Raw genomic sequence first — 20,142 nt, 5'->3', positions numbered from 1 at the left:
ACACACACACACACTTCATTAAAAGAGGAAAGCTAAAAGGTTAGTTGGAACCTATGGAGAAAAAAATGGCTTTGCTGAGGAGAACTGTCCACCCCAACCTCAAAGGGAGTCAGAAAAAAATATTCCTAAGTATAATAGCAAGACTTCAAACCGAAAATGCCAGAATGAGAAGCCTCTAAACTTTGTTAAAACAGAAGAGCCTGGCAGGGCAGAACGTAAATAATTAATATAATTTAAAGTTATTAGAATTTTATAATTTTAGCACAAGCTAGGTAAGATTTTAGACTTTAGAGTGAAATAAAACTCGGGAGCACAGAAAGGTAGTGTTTAAATCAGCATCTCTGGAGACAGAGTGCCTGGGTTCAAAATCCCAGTTTTTGTCCACTGGGCGAGTTATTCAATGTCTCTGTACCTCAGTTTCCTCATCTGGTAGGGCCAGAACAGTGCCCACTTCATAGAGGCATTGTGAGTATTAAATGAGATAATACACTTAAAACCCTTAGAAGAGTACTTAGCACACAATGATGTTCTCAAAAAATATAAGCTATTATTACATTTATTCTTCACTTAATATGAAGGAAATTTTAGATTTCTTTAAATGTGTTTTTTTAAAAAAATAGATGTTCAAATGAAAAAACTATTGTCACTACAGTTGGCATTATAGAATATAGCACTCTTTTTTTTTTTCTTCACGGTCATGAGACACATGAAAAAATGATATTTGTATGGCAGAGTGGAGTAAACACTAGAAGCTGCTCACCAGAGGAAGGAGAAGCCCAGGGGCTCCAACCATCCCAAACTTCACAGGGCTAAGAAGACGGCATCATAGCACGTCTTCATTCCCAGTACCGGCCAAGGCAGACTGGTTGAGAGCTGCAAAAGCCAGGTGTGATAAGAAGCAAGTTATAATTGAGGATACGGGGAGGGGGAAGGGTAAGATGGGACAAAGTGAGAGAGTGGCATGGACATATATACACTACCAAACGTAAAATAGATAGCTAGTGGGAAGCAGCCGCATAGCACAGGGAGATCAGCTCGGTGCTCTGTGACCACCTAGAGGGGTGGGATAGGGAGGGTGGGAGGGAGGGAGAGGAAAGAGGGAAGAGATATGGGGATATATGTATAACTGATTCACTTTGTTATAAAGCAGAAACTAACACACCATTGTAAAGCAGGTATACTCCAATAGAGATGTTAAAAAATAAATAAATAAATAAACAAATAAATAAATAAAATAAAAAGAAGCAAGTTATATTGATATCTGTACTCTCTGACTCTCACAAACGCTTACGTATTTATTCTGAGGAAATAACGCAACAAAAGCAAAAACTGCATGGGCACAAGATTCGACTTCGCATTACATATATCAAAACTGGATGAAAAATTAAATGTCTGATAAAAGAAGAAGTGTTGGTTTGATAGAATAGTTCATGGAGAAGGGAGGGTTATCCACTTCTCTTTGGAGTTTTACACCTTTGCTCAAATAGCCCAACCAAGGCACGTACTGGGTTTTCACTGCCCGGAAATGGTACTATCTATATTCTATCTCAGAAACACTAGATGCATAAGGACCACCAGTGGGACCCTTGAAAATGGGATACATAATATATGCAGTAGTTACATGCACCATTACAATTTAATGTCCTCATCTGCAAAATGTTGGACTGTTTTGAAATTAATAAAATTAGCGAAAGGTAGAATACAAAATACTACGCAGACGGTGAAATCTAGCCTAATAGTGCAATCTAGTGGGAAAGGATTAAAAGGCAAAGTGGTTAAGAGCTACTGGGTTAGGGAAGCAAAACTGCAGGAAAAAATTCTGCTCAAAATAAAAAACATAACAATAATATACTAATGGGTGTTTACTTGAAACAGTCATTATTTTTCTTTATTATAGAAGCCATACATTTTCATTGTAATACATTCAAATAGTATAACCAGGAGGGTATAAAATATAAAAGTTCCCTCCAATGCCATCCTCCTAATGCCACTGCTGAGGGTACCCACTCTTAATAGTCCCTGCATCTTTCCATATTCTATGCATATGCAAACGTATGTTTATACACATACACATATAAACACACACATACACCATGCTTTTCTTTACATAATGTGATTACACTTTTTCCTTTAGCATATATCTTGAGCGTGTTTACATGATATCACATTTTAAGACTGCATAGCTTTATGCTGTGTGGCTCAATCATAATTTATTTATCATCACCTCAAACTCAGCCTGTCCAAACTAGGACTCCTGATTTCTCCCTTAAAGTTTGGTCCTCTTCCGGCATTCTTCATCAGGAGAATGGTATCACCATTCATTCCCATGAATACAACAGAAATCTAGAAATCATCCTTGATATTTCCTGTCACTCTCCACCCCAAATTCAATCCACAACCCACTCCGATTGCTGTTTACCCCTCAAGATGTCCCTCCTATCTTCATTTCCCCATCACCACCCTAGCCTGGGAGGTCATCATCTCTATTCTGGATTACTAAAGTAGCCTTCGAACTACCGCTTCTATCCTGACCCCTCCAATCCTTTCATCACAATGCCGCCAAAGTGCTCTTTTTGAAATGCAAATTTGATCAAGTCCTGCTTAAACCCCTCCAAAGACTTCCCGTTGGTTTTAGGATGAAGATTACACTCTTTAAGGTAGTCTAACAGACCCGGCAAAATTTGCTCCCTGACCCCCTATCTAGCCTCCTTTCATATTGTAGTTCCCCTTCCCTCCCGGCTCCAACATCACTGGACTTTTTCCAACACCTTCTATTTGCCAGGGCAACCTGCCCCAGGGCCTCTACAGAGCTCTTCCTTTGACCTCAAATATACCTTTCCTCTTCACCTCACGTAACGTTTACTCAACCTTCAGATCTGAGTACCTTCTCAGAGAAGCCTTCCTTAATCCCCATGTCTGGCCAAATCCCCTGCTTAGAAATTCTACTAGTGTTTGTAGCACTTATCATAGTTCTGAGGGCACATTTATATGTGATTAATTGATTAATCTTTGTCAACCCCGCTAATGTAAAACTTCCCTAACGGCTAGGAAAGTGTATTCCCCAGCACCTAACACAGTCTCAAAACCAGTCAATACTCAAAAAATAAATGAATAAAAAAAGTATTAGTAAGATGACCCAATTTTTTTTCTAGTTTTTCATTATTACTATCGATCCTACAATAAACGTCCTTATATTTTTATTTTTCATCACTTAAAGGAGTACATTTGTAAACTAAACTAGAATTTAAACAGCTAGACAAAAAATAACATACATTTCAAATTTTGATAAACACATGTAGCAACCTGTTCTGTTTCCACTTCTGCAGTACTGGCCTTTGATTAGAATCAATTCTATAACTACAAAAAAATGAAAGATGTTAAAGGTGCTACACTGATTAACTCTTTCATAGGACAGAAGAGCCACTGACATTTTACCGCACAGTGAGAAACACCAATTTGCTAAGGAGAAAAAAAAAAAAGAAAAACCATGGGGCTAATTTTTTCTTCTTCTGCATTCCAAGGTAAAAAAATCAACTTTACTTCTACGTCTATTGCTGAAGAAATCAGGAACTAAAATATTTCACTTTAACTGCTATAGGAAAATTAACTGTGATCTCTTCTTTCAAATTCACAGTGAACCCCAAATCTCCATAATAATCAAAGTGGTGACCAGATGAATGAGTGAAAAGCTAAAGAATGGGAAAGAATTTACACTGGAGCTGCCTAACTCCTAAACATTTTTGAAATGAGCGGCTTCATTTGTCAGAAGAGAAAAAGTCTGCCTTCCGTGTCACAACAGATGCCGTGGTGATTCCCGTGGTACAGAATGCCAAAGAGCTAGTCTAAAAAATCTGATTAGTCCAAGGCAATTAAGTAGAAAATGAGACGTGCTAAAGATGAGCGCTTTTTAAGTGATAAGACACATTTAAACCGCGATTGCATAAATAGTGCATAGAAATTCTTAGATGAAGACACAAAAAATAAGAATTTTACCAAAGTGACCCAAGAAGAAAACAGCACTTCAGCTTTACTAATATGTTGATTTGTGCAAGAATATAACATTACTAAGCACAGCAACTCATGTTTCGAGGCTACCTATTTACTTCCTAAGATAACTTCTTGAAGTTTTAAATTTTAAACGTTGGAGGTCATTTGCTTCCCAAACCCAGGAGCAGGAGCAAGTATTGCATTCAAGGAATTGCAAGTAGCCGCCTGCAGATCAGGTGCGTGAGCGCTGACAAGCCAGACGCTCATCGTTGAGCATTTCTCTCTCGGAAATATGAGCTTAGCTCAGGAACGCCTGTGGCATCTTCAACAACTGGGAACCCAGCCATCACAAGCTGCCCGGTGTATTACTACTATCCCACAAAAGTGCACGACACTTTTAAAAAAGATAGAGAAAATAAGAAGAGGAGAAACTTGTTCAACATTAAAAATACACTTCACATAGTCAGCGTTAGCTTGATCATATATCTGACCTAACAATTTGAGTGGAGGAGAAAGTTCTGGGTGTGGGGAGAAGTGGCAGGAGTAAAAGAGGCAGGAAAAAGTTGGTTTAAAAAGATGACTGAAGAATGTTCTCTTCTTTCTTCACATTTCTCATCAGAGTCTTAGTTTTCAAGGGTCAGGGGCACAAAAATCGTTGCTATGGAGTCAGATGTGTTACAGGTTATCACTTCTTAGAAGTGGGGTCCTGTGTGCATTCTCTACAAATTAATTTTGAGCAATCACATTTTCAAAGTTAGAGATGATAATCAAAATAAACAATCAATAGGCAGATGGAGAGGAAAGAAAAATCTGTCCCGAGACGTGTTTGAAACACTAAGAGTGGCGGTCAGAAACGCGGCTAACTTGAAAGGAAGAGAAGTTAAAAGAGCACAGGGGCAGCAGCTATTTTTGATTGAAAGGTTTTATTTTCTGTTGAAAAGCTAAAAATTGTAACTGTTAAGTATTGCAAGGACATATAAAGGGGGGGTGGGGGTGGGGCGGGGACTGCAGAAGGGAGAATGGCTGCACATTTCCCCTGAGTAAGAGGCTAAAGCAGCTGAGGTCTCAGCTGCCCAGCAGCGGTCCACTCCCCCTTAACCCAGGGCGCCCCCCCAGGCATCTGCAGCCACTCTGCCAGAGAAGCCCGTTCTCAGCAAGCAAGAAACACCAGGAAAGGAACAACTCTAGGAAGCAAGTTAAAGCCAGGATAATTTGCAGGGGGGGATAAAACTTTACTTCTCAGATTTTCATGTTTGAAATGAAATGAGAAGGGAGGAAAGAATGTGTTAAAATGTCCGGTTGCAGCTATTTTCAAGTTGTAAGAAATCAACCTGCAACACATAGGACTATTCTTTTTAGATAGTTGATCAGAAAATATAAAATGTTTCCATCACAAGTATCTTTGCTACCCTACACTAAAATGTTATCACGGTCTTCAAATTAAATATTCATTACAAGAAAGGTAAATATTTCTGATACTTTAAAATAAGAGACCAAGTAAAGGTGTTAAGTTGATTCCCTTCCTGAGCTGCACTGTTAGAAAGGTCTCAAGTTGAAATCCATCTCTACCTTTCACCCACTGCAGCTAGATCTGTTTTCTGAAGCACAGAAGAGAGTTTGTCTACTTTTAGTCTTCAAGCTAAACATTTCCAGACCCTTGGAGGATACCTCCTATGACAGGATTGCCAGACCCCTCACCATCCCCACGGACTGTTCTGGAAGTTGTCTACTTTGTCAATGTCTCTCTTTAAACACGACAGCCAGAAATGGACACAATACTACAGATGTGGTTAATTAGAGCAGGGTACTGTTAATTTTTGTGACATATGGACACTACACTATTATCGGAATCTAAATTTGATATTTTTGTAGCCACGTTATGCCACCAGTTCATACTAACTGTCCTTTTCCTCAAAACCCGCCACCACGTAAAGTCACCTCCTTCCTTACACACCAATGAATTATGATGCATTTACTGCTATAAAATATATTTTTGAATAGCACTACAGCCTACTTAAACCTTGTTAACTCTAAATTCTGTTATCTATTTGTAACAGTTAACCTTTTTTCAAGTCAACCATGGATTTTAAAGCAAGCATCTTAGAACTTCATCACAGTTATCCATAAAAATGTTGAAAAAGAGAAGACCCAGGGCAAAGGCTTGTGATCCTTCACTAGGGACCACTCCCAGAACCAAACCCAGTAAACCCCACACCTGGTGGGTACTGGTTCAGCCTGCCTCATGCTCACAAAGCAATCCTGCTAGTCTAACACAGCATCTCACACACAAGAGCATCCTAAAGCCTTGACAAATGCTCAGCTGAAAGCAAGATTCCCTTATCTTTCAAAGCAAAGTATAAAAAATCTACACATATTAAAATTATAGTCATGTAAAAATATATATGCACATGGAACAAAGACTAGAACGGAAGGAACATCAATGGAAATGTTTCTTCTAGTGTCAGACGGTGGAGATTGTTTTTTATTCAATACTGTCTTTACTATAGTTACGTTGTTTAAAAAAACTGAATTTTGCTTAGACAGAATTTTGCTTGGAAGCAGTTTGGAAGCAGTTCATGTGGAACAACTTTAAGAGCACTGAGACTCTATCTGATTCTACCAACCTGAAAAATACTTGTTGATCTTTAGAAACACCAGCTTCTTTTTCTGAATTATGCACTGATGCTTTTGGCTTAATATTTTTAGAAATCAGGGAGATAGCAAACTGGAGAACTGGATCCTAAAGTTTAGAAAAAGCCTGGATGTCATGCATGTGTGTGTGCCCAAGTGTCTATCTGTCCATGTTTGTCCATCTGTCTATCTGCCTACCCATGTCTATCTGTCTTTCTATCGTGCCTGTCTCTCTGTCTCTGATGGAGAGATTGGAAAGGATAGAAAGAAAAAAATCACAATGTTAATATTTCTGTGAAGCTCTGGACTTAAACAGAGCTCCAGACCAAGAATCTCTAACGGACACATAAACCCATGTCATCTATTCATTTAGAGTCCTTTTTTATACTAAGAGTAGGAAATAAGACCAACAATAGAATTTACACTTGGGTGTTTAGAACTGACGTAATGGTAAGTTCTAAGAAAAGGGATCAGATAGAGTAAGTGTGGACAGTTAGTAAAAAAGAAAAAGAAACAAAGTAGCTGGTTATTTTGGAGAAAATGTGATCCATAAATATTGCACTTATTACAATCCCAACCAATCTGAATATCTGATTGAGAATTTTTTAACATGTCAGGGTTTCTTCAATGCTTCAACACTTTGTTTGGAGCATGGTTTTTATCAGTGAAAACCAGTGCTAGAAACTGGATACGTGTTACTTTTCTCTCTCATCGGTTTTCTCACTGTCCCTTGCAATGTCTGAGAGACAAGTGAAAATTCCGCCTTGCTTAGAAAAACAATTTGTCCACCATACTAGAATTTAAACTAAATATATGAGGTAAATCAACAGTTTTTGGATTTATGGCGAACTCTTATAATAAATGGATAAAATGATCAAGTACTAAGTCCAGGTAATATTTGACAGCTGAAAATTTTACTTTGCTTAGAAATAAATTTTTCCTAATATGCTAAAAGGTAAGCCAAATGCATGTGGTAAATCAGCAGATTCATAGAGCCACAGCAAACTGTCATCTAAAATAGATAAAATGTCCGACTAGGAAGCCCAGTTATTATTTGACAAGTGAAAATTCAACTTTTTTTTCTTGGAATACCATTTTCCCACCACCCAAGAAATTCAGCTAAACATATAAGGCAAATCAACAGCTTCACAGATACATGGCAAATTGTCTTAAATAAGTAAAATGTCCAATTAGAAACTCTAGCTATTATTTGACAAGTGAAAATCCCACTTTGTTTTGAAATACAATTTTCCTACTACACTAGAAGTTAAAATACAGGTGGTAAATCAACAGCTTCATAGATCCACAGGAAATTCTCATAAAAATGGATTAAAATGTTCAGATACAACGTCCAGTTATTATTTGATAAAGTATATAATGCACATTAGCACCTCTTTTTGCTTTGCGTGTAATCTTGCACAAAACGGGTAAGAAACAAACAACAATGGAAACAAATATCTGAGAAAATCCAAAATTCACTTATGATAACAAATGTCAAGAAAGTGTTTTAAATTCCTGTCTATTAAGTTGGGGGGGGTGGTTTTAAATGCAGTTTTGTTGTTTTAGGTAACATGTTATCTCAAGTATTTATCTATTAACATTGTATTTTTGTTTTAATGTTTAACATTGTTTTGTTGCTTTAGATTAAAAAGTTTTATCAAAACTACTTATCTACTGATGTTGTTTTTTCCTTAGAAAAATCTATTTCTGAGCAAAAATTATTTCATATGTAGAAGAATAAAAAACACAAGGAAATATACCAAATGATTACTATGTATATGTTAGAACAGTGAGATCAGAGAAAACTCTCTATTCTTTGGTTTTAAATATTTGCGTACTAATGTGGTTCATTTAAAATTTTAATTAGAAAAAGTAATTAATACTATTTCCTTTTAAAAAACTCTGCAAATTTAATGTTATTTAGATAGTTAAGGCTCCTTGAAGAGAAAAAATGGAGGAAATTAATTTGATCCCATTTTCAATTTTTAGAAATTATACATGTGCAACTCTGTGAAAAATGTATATTATTTAGGCACATATATATGCATAGATAAAGTAGAGCCCATAATGTTTACTGGGGTTATCACAGGATGAAGAAATTACAGGTGATCTTGATTTCCTGCTTGATTTTTTTTTTCCAGTTTTCTGGAGTTTTTCTTCCCTAAATTTTGTACAATGAATAGGAATTACTTTTATTATGATAAGGATAATACTAAAGCTGGGGTTTTTTTCACCCCCCCCCCGCCAAAAAAATCCTGGCTAACATTTTGAAATAAAAATTCAAATAGGTTCAAACTTGTTCAAACTTTTAAAGTCTTGGGATAGATTTTTAAACCTGAATTTTCTCTATCACCTATACTATTTTTTAATTTCATTTTTTAGAAAAAAGAATGTCTATCAGTTAACAAACAAGTAGATGAAGTAACTTTCCTGGATTAAAAAATGCTAAGAATTTGACAATCCGGTGGTCACCAGAACAGTACTCTAGCATACATAAGAAATCCTGAAATTATTCTACATTGCAGAAAAGAGTGAACATCCTAAACATTAAAAGGCACTAGGCACTTCTAAACAGTATAATTATGTTCACCCAACTTCCTAGAAAAATATCTTTCAGTGTTGGAAATCTGCACTTCATTCATTCACATATCTGATAGTCAACATTTTATTTCTGATTAAAAAGTAGATCTCAATAAATGTGCTACAGTTTTGTTTACTCCTAGAAAGGCTCGCTTTAACTGAGATCTCTGCCATCGTATCATCTACAATGGGTCAAATTCTTATCTATCCTCCTACAATGGGTCAAATTCTTATCTATCCTCTATGTATAAATAATCCGCAGCAATGTTACTGAAATATGCTCAGTTTTAGCCTTTATATACAAATGTGTCTCATCTGTGTTTCAGGAACCTCACTCAGTTGTACGCAATTGGTTTTTCATTTTAAACTTCTTTTACTAAGATTATCAACAGATTGTCCCTTTTCTCAGTGCCTAACACTTTGAGGCACTTAAATGGAAACCCACGTTAAGGCTTTTTTTCCAGCATCCTTCCTCATCAGTATTTTAAAGTCTTGTAACTCATTGCAATTTTCTCTAACGTAAAATAAATGTTTATACGTATAAATATACACAAATATTTGCGGCCGAATCTCGGCAACACGCTTCAAAGGATTAAACGTGCGGTAACCGTGACTAACTGTATTCATTCACCCTACAAGATTTAGAAAAATGTAACGTTGCAGAGAGATCTAGGTCTCTGCGTAAACCTCGTAATCACCACCACAAGGCCGTAGCTGGGAGCCTCCGAAGCCCGCCAACTACACTGGAGGCATCCACAGCTGTTTCTAATTGTTTTTGCTTTCTCGAAATAGTGCACTTGGTGGGGCAAACCGCTCTGTTTGCAGCATCTCTGGCCCCCACCCGAGGTTAACCCTGACCTCAACACCCTGTTTGGCTCCTAGCGTTTCATGATTCCGTTTCCCTGCTCCGCAGGGAAAAAACCTAAGAAAAACGAGATTTCCATCGCCGAGAAATTCGCTTAGAAAGAGGGGAGAATTAGGCGTTTCAAATGCACATTTCTGTGTTCTCTCCAGATCGGATTCAAGAAAAGGAAAAAAAGATGCGTTTGTGTAGAGGGGGGCGCAGCTTGACACCCATTTCCTACGGCTCGCCTCTGGGCTGCAGAGCCCCATTCGCGGGGTGAGCCACCACCCCCCCCACAAGTGGTCAACGACCCCCAGCTCTTTGAGGCAGGGATCGGGAGAGGTTCACCACCAGGACTGCTGGGGGTGGGTGGGGAGCAACGGGAATTGAAATTGGAGATGGAATTTCGGCGCCTCTGGGCAGGGAGGGGCCCGCGGGGGGCGCGGAGAAAAAAGGCCAGGGGTCAAGCCTGGTATGGGGCGCACAGGGCCCGGGAAGTGGGGTGCGGGGCGTCCTGGAGGAGGGGTGCACCGGGGATTCCGCAGCAAGAAGGGCTGATGCCCAGAAAATGCACCCGGGTACCCAAAACCCGGGCGGGGGATGGGGAGGCGGCGGCCTGTTGGCCCCAGGACCTCCCGTCGCGCGCGGGCCACTAACCTGTCAGCAAGAAGGTGCCAGTGGTCGCGGGGCTCATCCTGCGTGTCCCCCGACACTGTCCCGTCCAAGCACAAGGGTCTCCCAGCTCCCACCACCAGGGCAATTGCATTCTTGGCCTGCCTAGGCCGGCCGTCCTCGATTCTCCCCTCCCCTCCCTTTCTTCTTTCCTCCCAGCTTGGCCAGTTCAGCATCAGCATCCTGCACCCCCTCCTTAATCCCGTGCTCCCTCTAGCGGCGGGCCAGTGTAGCATGGCCATCGCCCCCACCCCCCATCTCCCCCATCCCCCATCCCCTCCGCCCCCGCTCCCCCCTCCGCCCCCCTAACCCGCGGAGCACGCTGGGATTTGGCGCCCCCCTCCTCGGTTCAGCCTATATAAGGCTCCCAGTCGGCGCTCTCGATACACGCGCTTCAACTTCGGTTGGTGTGTGTCGAAGAAACCTGACTACGACCTGAGGAGACCAGCGAAGAGGGGACCACCGAGCCTCGCGAAAGGTCCGCTGAGCGGGCTCGCGTCCGGAGCCACTCCGGGCTGCCGAGCACCCAGCGGAGCCCACGCCTGGCACAGGTGTGGGACCCCGTCCTTAGTGTCTTCGCAGAGGAGTCCTCGCGTGGTGAGTATGCGGTGAGGATGTTTCTTTTTTTTAAGATCACATTCATTCCCCCTTCTAATTGGGAGCTGCGGGAGATGGAGTAGCGCCCGGAATGTCTCCACGCACACCTTGTCACGCCTTCACTGGCTGTGCCCCAAAACTGCATGGAGAAACCTAGCCTTCAGGGCTTTGATTTCCAGAACCTAAGTCCAGATACGGACTGTAGACACATATGAGCTGTGGACAAACATGAGCTGCAGACGGACGTGAACCACAGACCAATTTACGAATGCGCTGCAAAGTGATGTGCACTACAAACTAATTGGCGCTTCAAATGCGCTACAAACTGATGAGCGCTTCAAATGCGCTACGGACGGATGGGCGCTTCAATGCGCTACAGACTGATGGATGCTTCTTTGCGCTAAAACCAGTATGAACTGCAACGATATGTGAGCCGCAGACTGATGACTGGTTTGCGCTCTAAATGCGCTACAAAATCTGAGCTGTAGAAAGGTCAGCGCTACAAAAATGATAACGATTAGCACAACAGCGCTTCATTGCGCTACAAGACACAGGAACCGCAGAGGTACATGAGCTGCGGAACAATTTACACCTAAAATGCGCTACAAAGTAATAATAGCTGCAGAGGTACACAAGCTGCACTGTTTTGCGCTACAAAGAAACCAGCTGAAGCGCACATGAACTGAAGAGTAAGATTACTCTGTCTTCTTGGAGGAACCCCACCCTTTGTCTCTTACACACCTTTTGGAATGGCTCCCACTATGTTTTTCTACAGGACGGTTCTCTGCATGATGGTGCTGTTAGACAAAATGGAGCCCTGGGCAAAAATTAGTGTTTAACATTCTGCCCACACCATTCCTGCTATGGCAGTGGAGTGGAAGGGCGCTGACTTGAGCGTAAAAAATCTTTTGGTGGTGGCAGAACGGGCTGCCTTGCCTAGTTGCGCTTGATTGAAGTGGCGGTATAGTTGTAGTGGTGGCGCGAATTGGCGTCCAGCAACAGTTTGTGGAAACTGTTGGTTTGCTTAGTCTTGGAAGGCGCGGGGGGGTGGTGGGGGGATTGGATCTGGGGGTGATTGCTCTTGTTGCATGAAATGAATCTGCCTGTTGGAGGCTGGTGGGAGGGGCTTGGGGAGGGGGGAATCCTGGGAGAGGCATGCAGCCAGTCTCAGACCTGCCCCGCCCATCCTAGCGCGCCTTCTCTGCAGTATCTCCTCAGAACAGGCTTAGCACCTCCCAGCACCTACTCGGAGCGCGCCTCCTCTGCGGCGCGCCTTCCCGGAGCGCGCCTTCTAGACCTTGCCTCCCCAGACCCCGCGTCTTCCCGAGCCCGCCTCCTCTGAGGCGGTTCCCCTAGACCCCTCCTCCCTCTGAGCACCCCCTTCTCTGGAGTGGCTCCTCCAGACCACACCTCTCAAAACTTGGCCCCGCCCTGAGCCAGCCTCTTCTGGGCTGGCCTATGGCCCCACCTCTCCAGGGCCCACCTGCGCCTGCGCAGTGTGAGCCCCCCTCCCATCAGGTACCCCTCCTCTGCGCCTGCGTCTTCGCTGCCTGCGCCTGGCTGCACAGCCCAGCTCTCCTGCGGTTTCGCTGCTGCGGTTTCTCTTCTGCGCCGGTTTTGCTTTTTATCCACCAGTGTCTAATAAATATAAGAATAATAAATAAGAACAATTAACAACAATAGTAATTATACATGGCATTAATAAGCACTTTGCATATGTTAAATAACATAATCCCACAATTTAAACTCCTGATAGTGGCTTATGAAGGGTGCTTCCAAGCTGACGTGGCTGGCGCCTCTAAAGGCAATCTAGCTAAATGTTTTTGCTGCAAATGAAAAATAAAACATTTTAAATACTTTTAACATCATTAAATTTTAAGATTTTTTAAATCTTAAAAAATTAAAATTAAAAGTTTAATTTTTTAAAACTAAAGAACTCAAGTTTCTTTTGACACACTAGTGGACCTTTTTGGTGGGACCTACTGGAATCAGATGCTTTGGTGGCTACAAAATAAAGAACAACTTGAACTTTGTTTCACAGGAGTTTTAAGTGACTTTGTTGGTGCTACTGGCTTGGCCTCTGAGCGAGGAGGAGGTGTTTATCTGGATTTTTTTCTTGGAATTTTAGGGGATTAGCCCTGGCTAACTTGCCTACATAATTGTGCCTGACACATTGTAGGCGCAATTTAATGAACACCTGTTCATTAAATAAGTGTTAAATGACCAGAGTAAACTGGTTTATTCAGTGTCTTCCTTGGTGTCTGCAGTTGTTTTCTGGTTTTTTGCTCCTGGCTATTTCCTAAGGTGTTTTGCTGTCCTGGGTTGTCCAAGACATTGCTTGCCTTATCTCTCTCTCATTTAACAGGATCTTGAAAAAAAAAAAAAAAAAAAAGCATTTTTAAGCTCCAATAATGTAAGCAGTAATTATAATTCAAAGCAGCTAAATTAATTCAAAACACTCAAAATAATTAGCTTTTTTATAAACTAAAAAGCAAAAGCTAATTATTTAAATTTGGGGCAAGTGGATTATTTAATGGTACGTAATTGTCATTTAAAATTTGTGTAACGTAACAGAGTGGTTACATGAGAAAATATAGATTGAAGGTTTTAGCTGGCATTTAAAAATATCTATATAAAACAAATTCATAGCTAACTGCCAATCCGCTATTTATGTTTCTAACTAAATGAAGAAATTTTAAAACCTGGTTCCATATATTAGAAACCATAAGCCAGGACTGTTACAGGGTCATTTAGAAGCACTGGCTCCCAAAAACCTGTCACAACCCACCAATCACCCCTCCCCTAGCCCCCAACAAGTATACAATCTATGGATAACATGTGCTAATCATAATTACACCTTTCAGTAAGTCCCCAGGCCCCTTTTACCCACCTTGCCACCCTGACCCCTCTTCTCTTTGGAATTTGTGTCTGCATTTTAAAGAGGTTCAAAACAATGGTTTGAAAAATGTGCATATTATTAGAATTTGCATTTCACAAATAGTACTCATAGCTCTCAAAAAGAAATATGGACATTTGCAAATGTAAAACAATTAAGCACTGTTTAATGAAGTGTCATTTACTAGTGTGATGTTTAATGTATGGTGGGTTTTGTTGCACTTTGGTGTGTTTGTAGGGGGGTTGCGGGGGATAGAAAGTTTCAAAAGTCATTGTGAAGAGTCAAAGATGAAGCAAATGTCTTTACTTCTTAAATAGAGTAATACTGAACTCTTTTTCATGTGTAAAGGTGGCATCTGTCCCAGGGAGCTTAGCTTTATGCTGTGTGTCCTTCCAGGTTTTAGGCACTGGGCCCCTTGACCCACCTTCCCAGTCCAGCCCCTACTAAGGGGGTGTATAAGGAGCCATAGTCCTATATTCAAATCAAGTTACCGTTCTCCTGTTCCCATGTTAACTGGTGCTCCAATTGCTGTTTAAACATTTGTAAACTTTACTTACACTGTTGACTTGCCTGCCCACTGCCCTATCACTTTTAATGGTTAAACGACTCTGTTCTGGGCAGTTAACTCTTTTAGGACTTAGACTCCCACCCCAAAATTACAAACCCCGGGGGTGGAGGCCTTAGGCCTGATATTGGTAAAAGTTAAGGGCCTCAAACTGGTGATCTCGTAGGTCAAAAAAGGCCCTGAATTTCTTTGACCACTGTATTTAAAATTTTTACAAGAATTAAAAGATTGTGGGGCGGGAGGGGGGGGTGTGTGATATGCATCCCCAAGTTAAATAGTTGCAGCCCCTTCCTGTTTTCCTATCTCCAGTCTCTTCTCACCTTTATATTACCTTCCTGTCACCAAAAGCATTTGAATTTTAAACTCTTATTGATCTTCTGTTTCCATAAACAATACAGTGATTGTTTGCTGATTTCCTAATGTATTGTTATTTCTCTCCTATTATTGTGTTTTGCAGATGTGAAAACCATCAGACCTGGGCCTCATTAAAGCCCACCCCAGTGACTGTGATTGACATATAGGTTGTTAACCTTCCTGACCTGGGTCACGCTGCTCCAGGCCATGCTGTGAATGCCTTTTCAGAAGTCTTGTTTCTAAGTTTTTAAAGTATTAGTGTCTTGATGACAGAAGTGACACCTGAGTCACCTGACCTGCGCTTATTAGTTGCTTTTTAATGGAACATTAAAACTCTTAAGTTTAATTAATAAAAATTGCATTATTTTGTGACCTCATATTCTGCGTGTCACCAATATAATTAATTGTCTTTAAGCAGCTGGAAATGAAACAATGTCACAGGCTATGATGTGTTAATTACATCTTCTGATTTTTTTCTAAACTTGAAGATTTTATCTTGCATGTCAACTATTAGTTGTTTCCATAGCCTAAGCTATTAAAGTAATTAAGTAGCATTTAAAACTATTAAAATGGCACAGTAATTCTGTCCCTTAAGGACTCTACTTGCTGTATAGCCACTCCTTGAAGAGGCCATACCAACAGCCCAGGGCATAAGGGAAAATGGCTGTGGATGGCAGGGCTGGGGCAGGGGAGGGGCCTAAAGAATGAGGAGGGGTCTTAGGCAGGAAGGAGGAAGGGGTATTTCTCTACAACCAGGCATCATGTTTGATTACCATCACCTTTTTTTTTTTCCCTTGTACACTATTGGTTGAAACATTAGCTATTTTTCACCTAACTTCTCTAAATAACACGTTTATCTTTGTGGCTTTATTTTACGTAATTAATTTGGTGTCCATTTTTTGTCTTGATGGGTCAGAGAGGAGCAGGTGACCAGGACTGCCAAGTTAAAATGTAGTGAATAGGCAGTCTGCCTGCTTTACATATTATATTTTTAAACTTTTGAGCACTTTCCTAGAGTTTTCCAAATATGAGAATTTGATGCCCATTAAAAAAATCATCAGTGTTAAAATAATTACTCTAAATGAATTTAACCCTATTTCCAGGAAGTACACAGGCCCTGTGTGCTGATTTATTATATGTGTGATTTATTGTCACCCTACCCATAATTAGGGTATTTAACCCCCCCGTCCCCTCCCCCCACACACACACACACACAGTCACTCACCCCGCTAGGAGTGACCTATCCCACTCTAAATTACAAACTTTTGGGTGGGGCTGTACTGACAAACCTTGTTTAAAAACCTGGGATTACACACTGGTGACCTGAAAGTCTAATGAGGCCCTGGATTTGTCTGACCAATGCAGTATTTAAAAAAAAAAAAAAAAAAATTAGTATCTTTAGTGGGATCTGCATACCCAGGTTGCCATAGTTGCAGCCCCTCCCTGTTTTAATCGCAGCCTCATCACACAGAAATTTAAAGTTTCTGTTCTTTATTAATAACTTTATTAATATCAGCTAACAGTTATTGAATACTCACTATGTGCTTTACCTGCATTATTTAATTAAATCCTTATTATAAGTTTGAGGTATACTATTATTGGGCTTCTTTGAATGTCCCATTTTACAGCCCAGCTACTCCTAGGAGACGTCAATTGATATTTGTTGATTGACTTCATAATAAGGAGGGAAACTGATATACACAGGTTGCTACTCATTGCCATTTCTGTCCCAAAGGGAATTCTCTTTGGGAAATCAAATTACGGTCCGAAAAGTAATTTAGACAATTCCACTGGTTTGGTGGCAGTTGTTGTTTGTTTTGATGACTAATTACCTTCTCTGTAGAGGTGGATCAGGGTCGCGACAGTGGGCCAGAGTGGCCCCCTCTCCCCCAAGGTTGATGAATACAGGCATTGTGATTTTTAACTCACCTCCCCGCTTCTTTTTCTTGGTTTTCTATTGGCTGGAATAGTAGCAACTTTTCAGGTAACTTTTCTAATAATAAACAGTTATAAGTTTGACTTTATTTTGTGTAACTTTTCCACTATCAATCTTTGCTTGAAAGTTTCTTGCTCTGCTCTCTCCTTATAAAACTTCTTGTTTGGAGTGTCTTCTCATTCTTTATTTGTCAGTAAAGGTAATAGTGCTGTTGATACAGTTGTGTATTGTTGAATCATGATGAACAGATGATTCTTGAGGAGGAAAAAGTCATTTGGACATCAAAAAGTAGGCTGCTTTTCATTATCTACTGTCCTATTGATTAATATCTTTTTTGCAGGGCTTTTGTCTGTTTATTAACTATTGATGTGAGCAAGTAGAACAAAGAGATGCTTTAAATGCGCATGTGTTTAGAGTACTTTAGTAGATACTTTAAATGATAAAATTTTCTTCGTACTGTGGTGCTTTAAATGTATATGTTGAATTTATGCTTCTGTCTTCACTTACAGAAACAAAAAGCTTCTGAAAACCAAAAGGCGAAAGGGTGGAAGAGGAGGCCAGGACCCAGGCCTCCATCCCCACCGGAGTGAAGCTACACCTGGGAGGTCTCCTCCCACCCCACCTCTCACCCTGGGGCCCGACTGCCCACCTCCTCCTCCTCCTCCTCCCCCCAACGATCCTGCCTCCCCCTCCAGCTCCCCCTGCAGCGGCCAGAGGGGCCAGTACAACCCCAACCTGGCCGAACGAAGGCGGGAGGATCTCTCTGAAGAGATCAACAACCTCAGAGAGAAGGTCATGAAGCAGTCTGAGGAGAACAACAACCTGCAGAACCAGGTACAGAAACTCACAGAGGAGAACACCTCCCTCCGCGAGCAGGTGGAGCCCGCCCCTGAGGAGGAGGAAGATGACATTGAGCTCTGCGGAGCTGCAGCCGCTGCCGCCCCAGCCACTCCGATCGAGGAGGAGAGCCCAGAAGACCTTCCCGAGAAGTTCGACGGCAACCCAGACATGCTGGTGCCTTTCATGGCCCAGTGCCAGCTCTTTATGGAAAAGAGCACCAGAGATTTCTCCGTTGATCGTGTGCGCGTCTGCTTCGTGACAAGCATGATGACCGGCCGTGCTGCCCGCTGGGCCTCCGCCAAGCTCGAGCGATCCCACTACCTGATGCACAACTACCCAGCCTTCATGACCGAAATGAAGCACGTCTTTGAAGACCCTCAGCGGCGCGAGGCTGCCAAACGCAAGATCAGACGTCTGCGTCAAGGCATGGGGTCAGTCATCGACTATTCCAACGCTTTCCAGATGATCGCACAGGACCTGGATTGGAATGAGCCTGCCCTGATTGACCAGTACCACGAGGGCCTCAGCGACCACATTCAGGCGGAGCTGTCGCGCCTCGAAGTCGCCAAGTCGCTGTCCGCACTGATCGGCCAGTGCATCCACATCGAGAGAAGGCTGGCCCGGGCAGCTGCCGCCCGCAAACCACGCTCCCCGCCACGTGCGCTGGTGATGCCTCACGTCAACAGCCACCACCAGGTAGATCCGACCGAGCCCGTGGGAGGTGCCCGCATGCGCCTGACCCAGGAAGAAAAAGAAAGACGCCGAAAGCTGAACCTGTGCCTCTACTGTGGGAATGGAGGTCACTACGCCGACAACTGTCCTGCCAAGGCCTCCAAGGCTTCGCCGGCGGGAAACTCCCCGGCCCCGCTGTAGAGGGACCTTCAGCGACCGGGCCGGAATTAATAAGGTCCCCACAAGATGATGCTGCTTCATCGCCACACTTGCAAGTGATGCTCCAGATTCATCTTCCGGGCAGACACACCCTGTTTGTCCGAGCCATGATCGATTCTGGTGCTTCCGGCAACTTCATTGATCACGAATACGTCGCCCAGAATGGCATTCCTCTGAGAGTCAAGGACTGGCCAATACTTGTAGAAGCGATTGATGGACGTCCCATAGCATCGGGCCCAGTTGTCCACGAAACGCACGACCTGATCGTCGACTTGGGAGATCACCGTGAGGTGCTGTCATTCGATGTGACTCAGTCTCCGTTCTTCCCCATCGTCCTAGGGGTGCGCTGGCTGAGCACACACGATCCCAACATCACGTGGAGCACCCGATCGATCGTCTTTGATTCCGAATATTGCCGATACCATTGCCGGATGTACTCTCCGATACCACCCCCGCTCCCACCACCAGCACAACCATCATTCTATTACCCGGTGGAAGGATACAGAGTTTACCAACCCGTGAGGTATTACTACGTCCAGAATGTGTACACTCCAGTAGATGAAAACGTCTACCCAGACCACCGTCTGGTTGACCCCAGCATAGAAATGATCCCTGGAGCACACAGTATTCCCAGCGGACACGTGTACTCACTGTCAGAACCCGAAATGGCAGCTCTGCGAGATTTTGTGGCCCGAAACGTGAAAGATGGGCTCATTACTCCCACTGTCGCACCCAACGGAGCCCAAGTTCTCCAAGTGAAAAGGGGGTGGAAACTGCAAGTTTCTTACGACTGCCGAGCTCCCAACAATTTCACCATCCAGAATCAGTATCCTCGACTCTCTATTCCAAATTTAGAAGACCAAGCTCACCTGGCGACGTACACTGAATACGTACCTCAAATACCAGGATATCCGACCTACCCTGCATATGCCACGTACCCGACCTACCCAGTAGGATTTGCCTGGTACCCCGTGGGGCGAGATGGACAGGGGCGATCGCTCTATGTCCCTGTGATGATCACCTGGAATCCGCATTGGTACCGCCAGCCACCGGTGCCCCAGTACCCACCGCCGCAGCCGCCGCCGCCACCCCCACCGCCGCCGCCACCGCCGTCTTACAGCACCATGTAAATACGCATCATGTCCTTCAGGATCTCTGCCCTCGAAATGAACTCCTGTTCAGCTTCTCAATCAGTGACTGCGTGCTAAATTGGGCTATTGCACCTTCAGACCAACCTGAGGCACAGGTTTTCTCTGAAACGGCTACAGAAGGTCAGGGCCACCCTGGACTGGGGCACATCCTAAAGCACCAACAGACCTCCACTGTTTGGTGGGAGTGACAAAATATTT

The 20,142-nt window shown here is 42.6% G+C and overlaps 2 protein-coding genes across 7 annotated transcripts in view; one reads left to right on the top strand and one right to left on the bottom strand.

Moving 5' to 3' along the window:
* Window positions 1-10,905, bottom strand: part of SGCE (sarcoglycan epsilon) — a 67,270-nt gene extending 56,365 nt beyond the window's left edge. Inside the window, exon 1 of one of the 6 annotated variants that reach the window (XM_082398444.1) lies at window positions 10,700-10,905. In XM_082398444.1, coding sequence (XP_082254570.1) covers window positions 10,700-10,808 — 109 coding nt within the window. In that variant the 5' untranslated portion in view covers window positions 10,809-10,905. The remainder of the gene's footprint in view (window positions 1-10,699) is intronic. The other 5 variants (XM_082398441.1, XM_082398443.1, XM_082398440.1 and 2 more) reach the window with 5 other exon arrangements.
* A 142-nt stretch (window positions 10,906-11,047) lies between these two features.
* On the top strand, window positions 11,048-18,775 carry PEG10 (paternally expressed 10; the record flags this gene model as incomplete). The annotated part of the gene is made up of 2 exons (XM_082398521.1): window positions 11,048-11,322; window positions 17,572-18,775. The coding sequence occupies exons 1-2, from the start codon at window positions 11,318-11,320 to the stop codon at window positions 18,773-18,775; spliced, it is 1,209 nt and encodes a 402-aa protein (XP_082254647.1). The 5' UTR covers window positions 11,048-11,317.
* Between the last annotated feature and the right edge of the window lie 1,367 nt (window positions 18,776-20,142).

Source organism: Balaenoptera borealis, assembly GCF_965194805.1.
Source record: "Balaenoptera borealis genome assembly, chromosome: 7".
NCBI classification, from domain to species: domain Eukaryota; kingdom Metazoa; phylum Chordata; class Mammalia; order Artiodactyla; family Balaenopteridae; genus Balaenoptera; species Balaenoptera borealis.
Note: the sequence above shows the minus strand (reverse complement) of the source record. Positions and strands in the feature narration are given on the sequence as shown.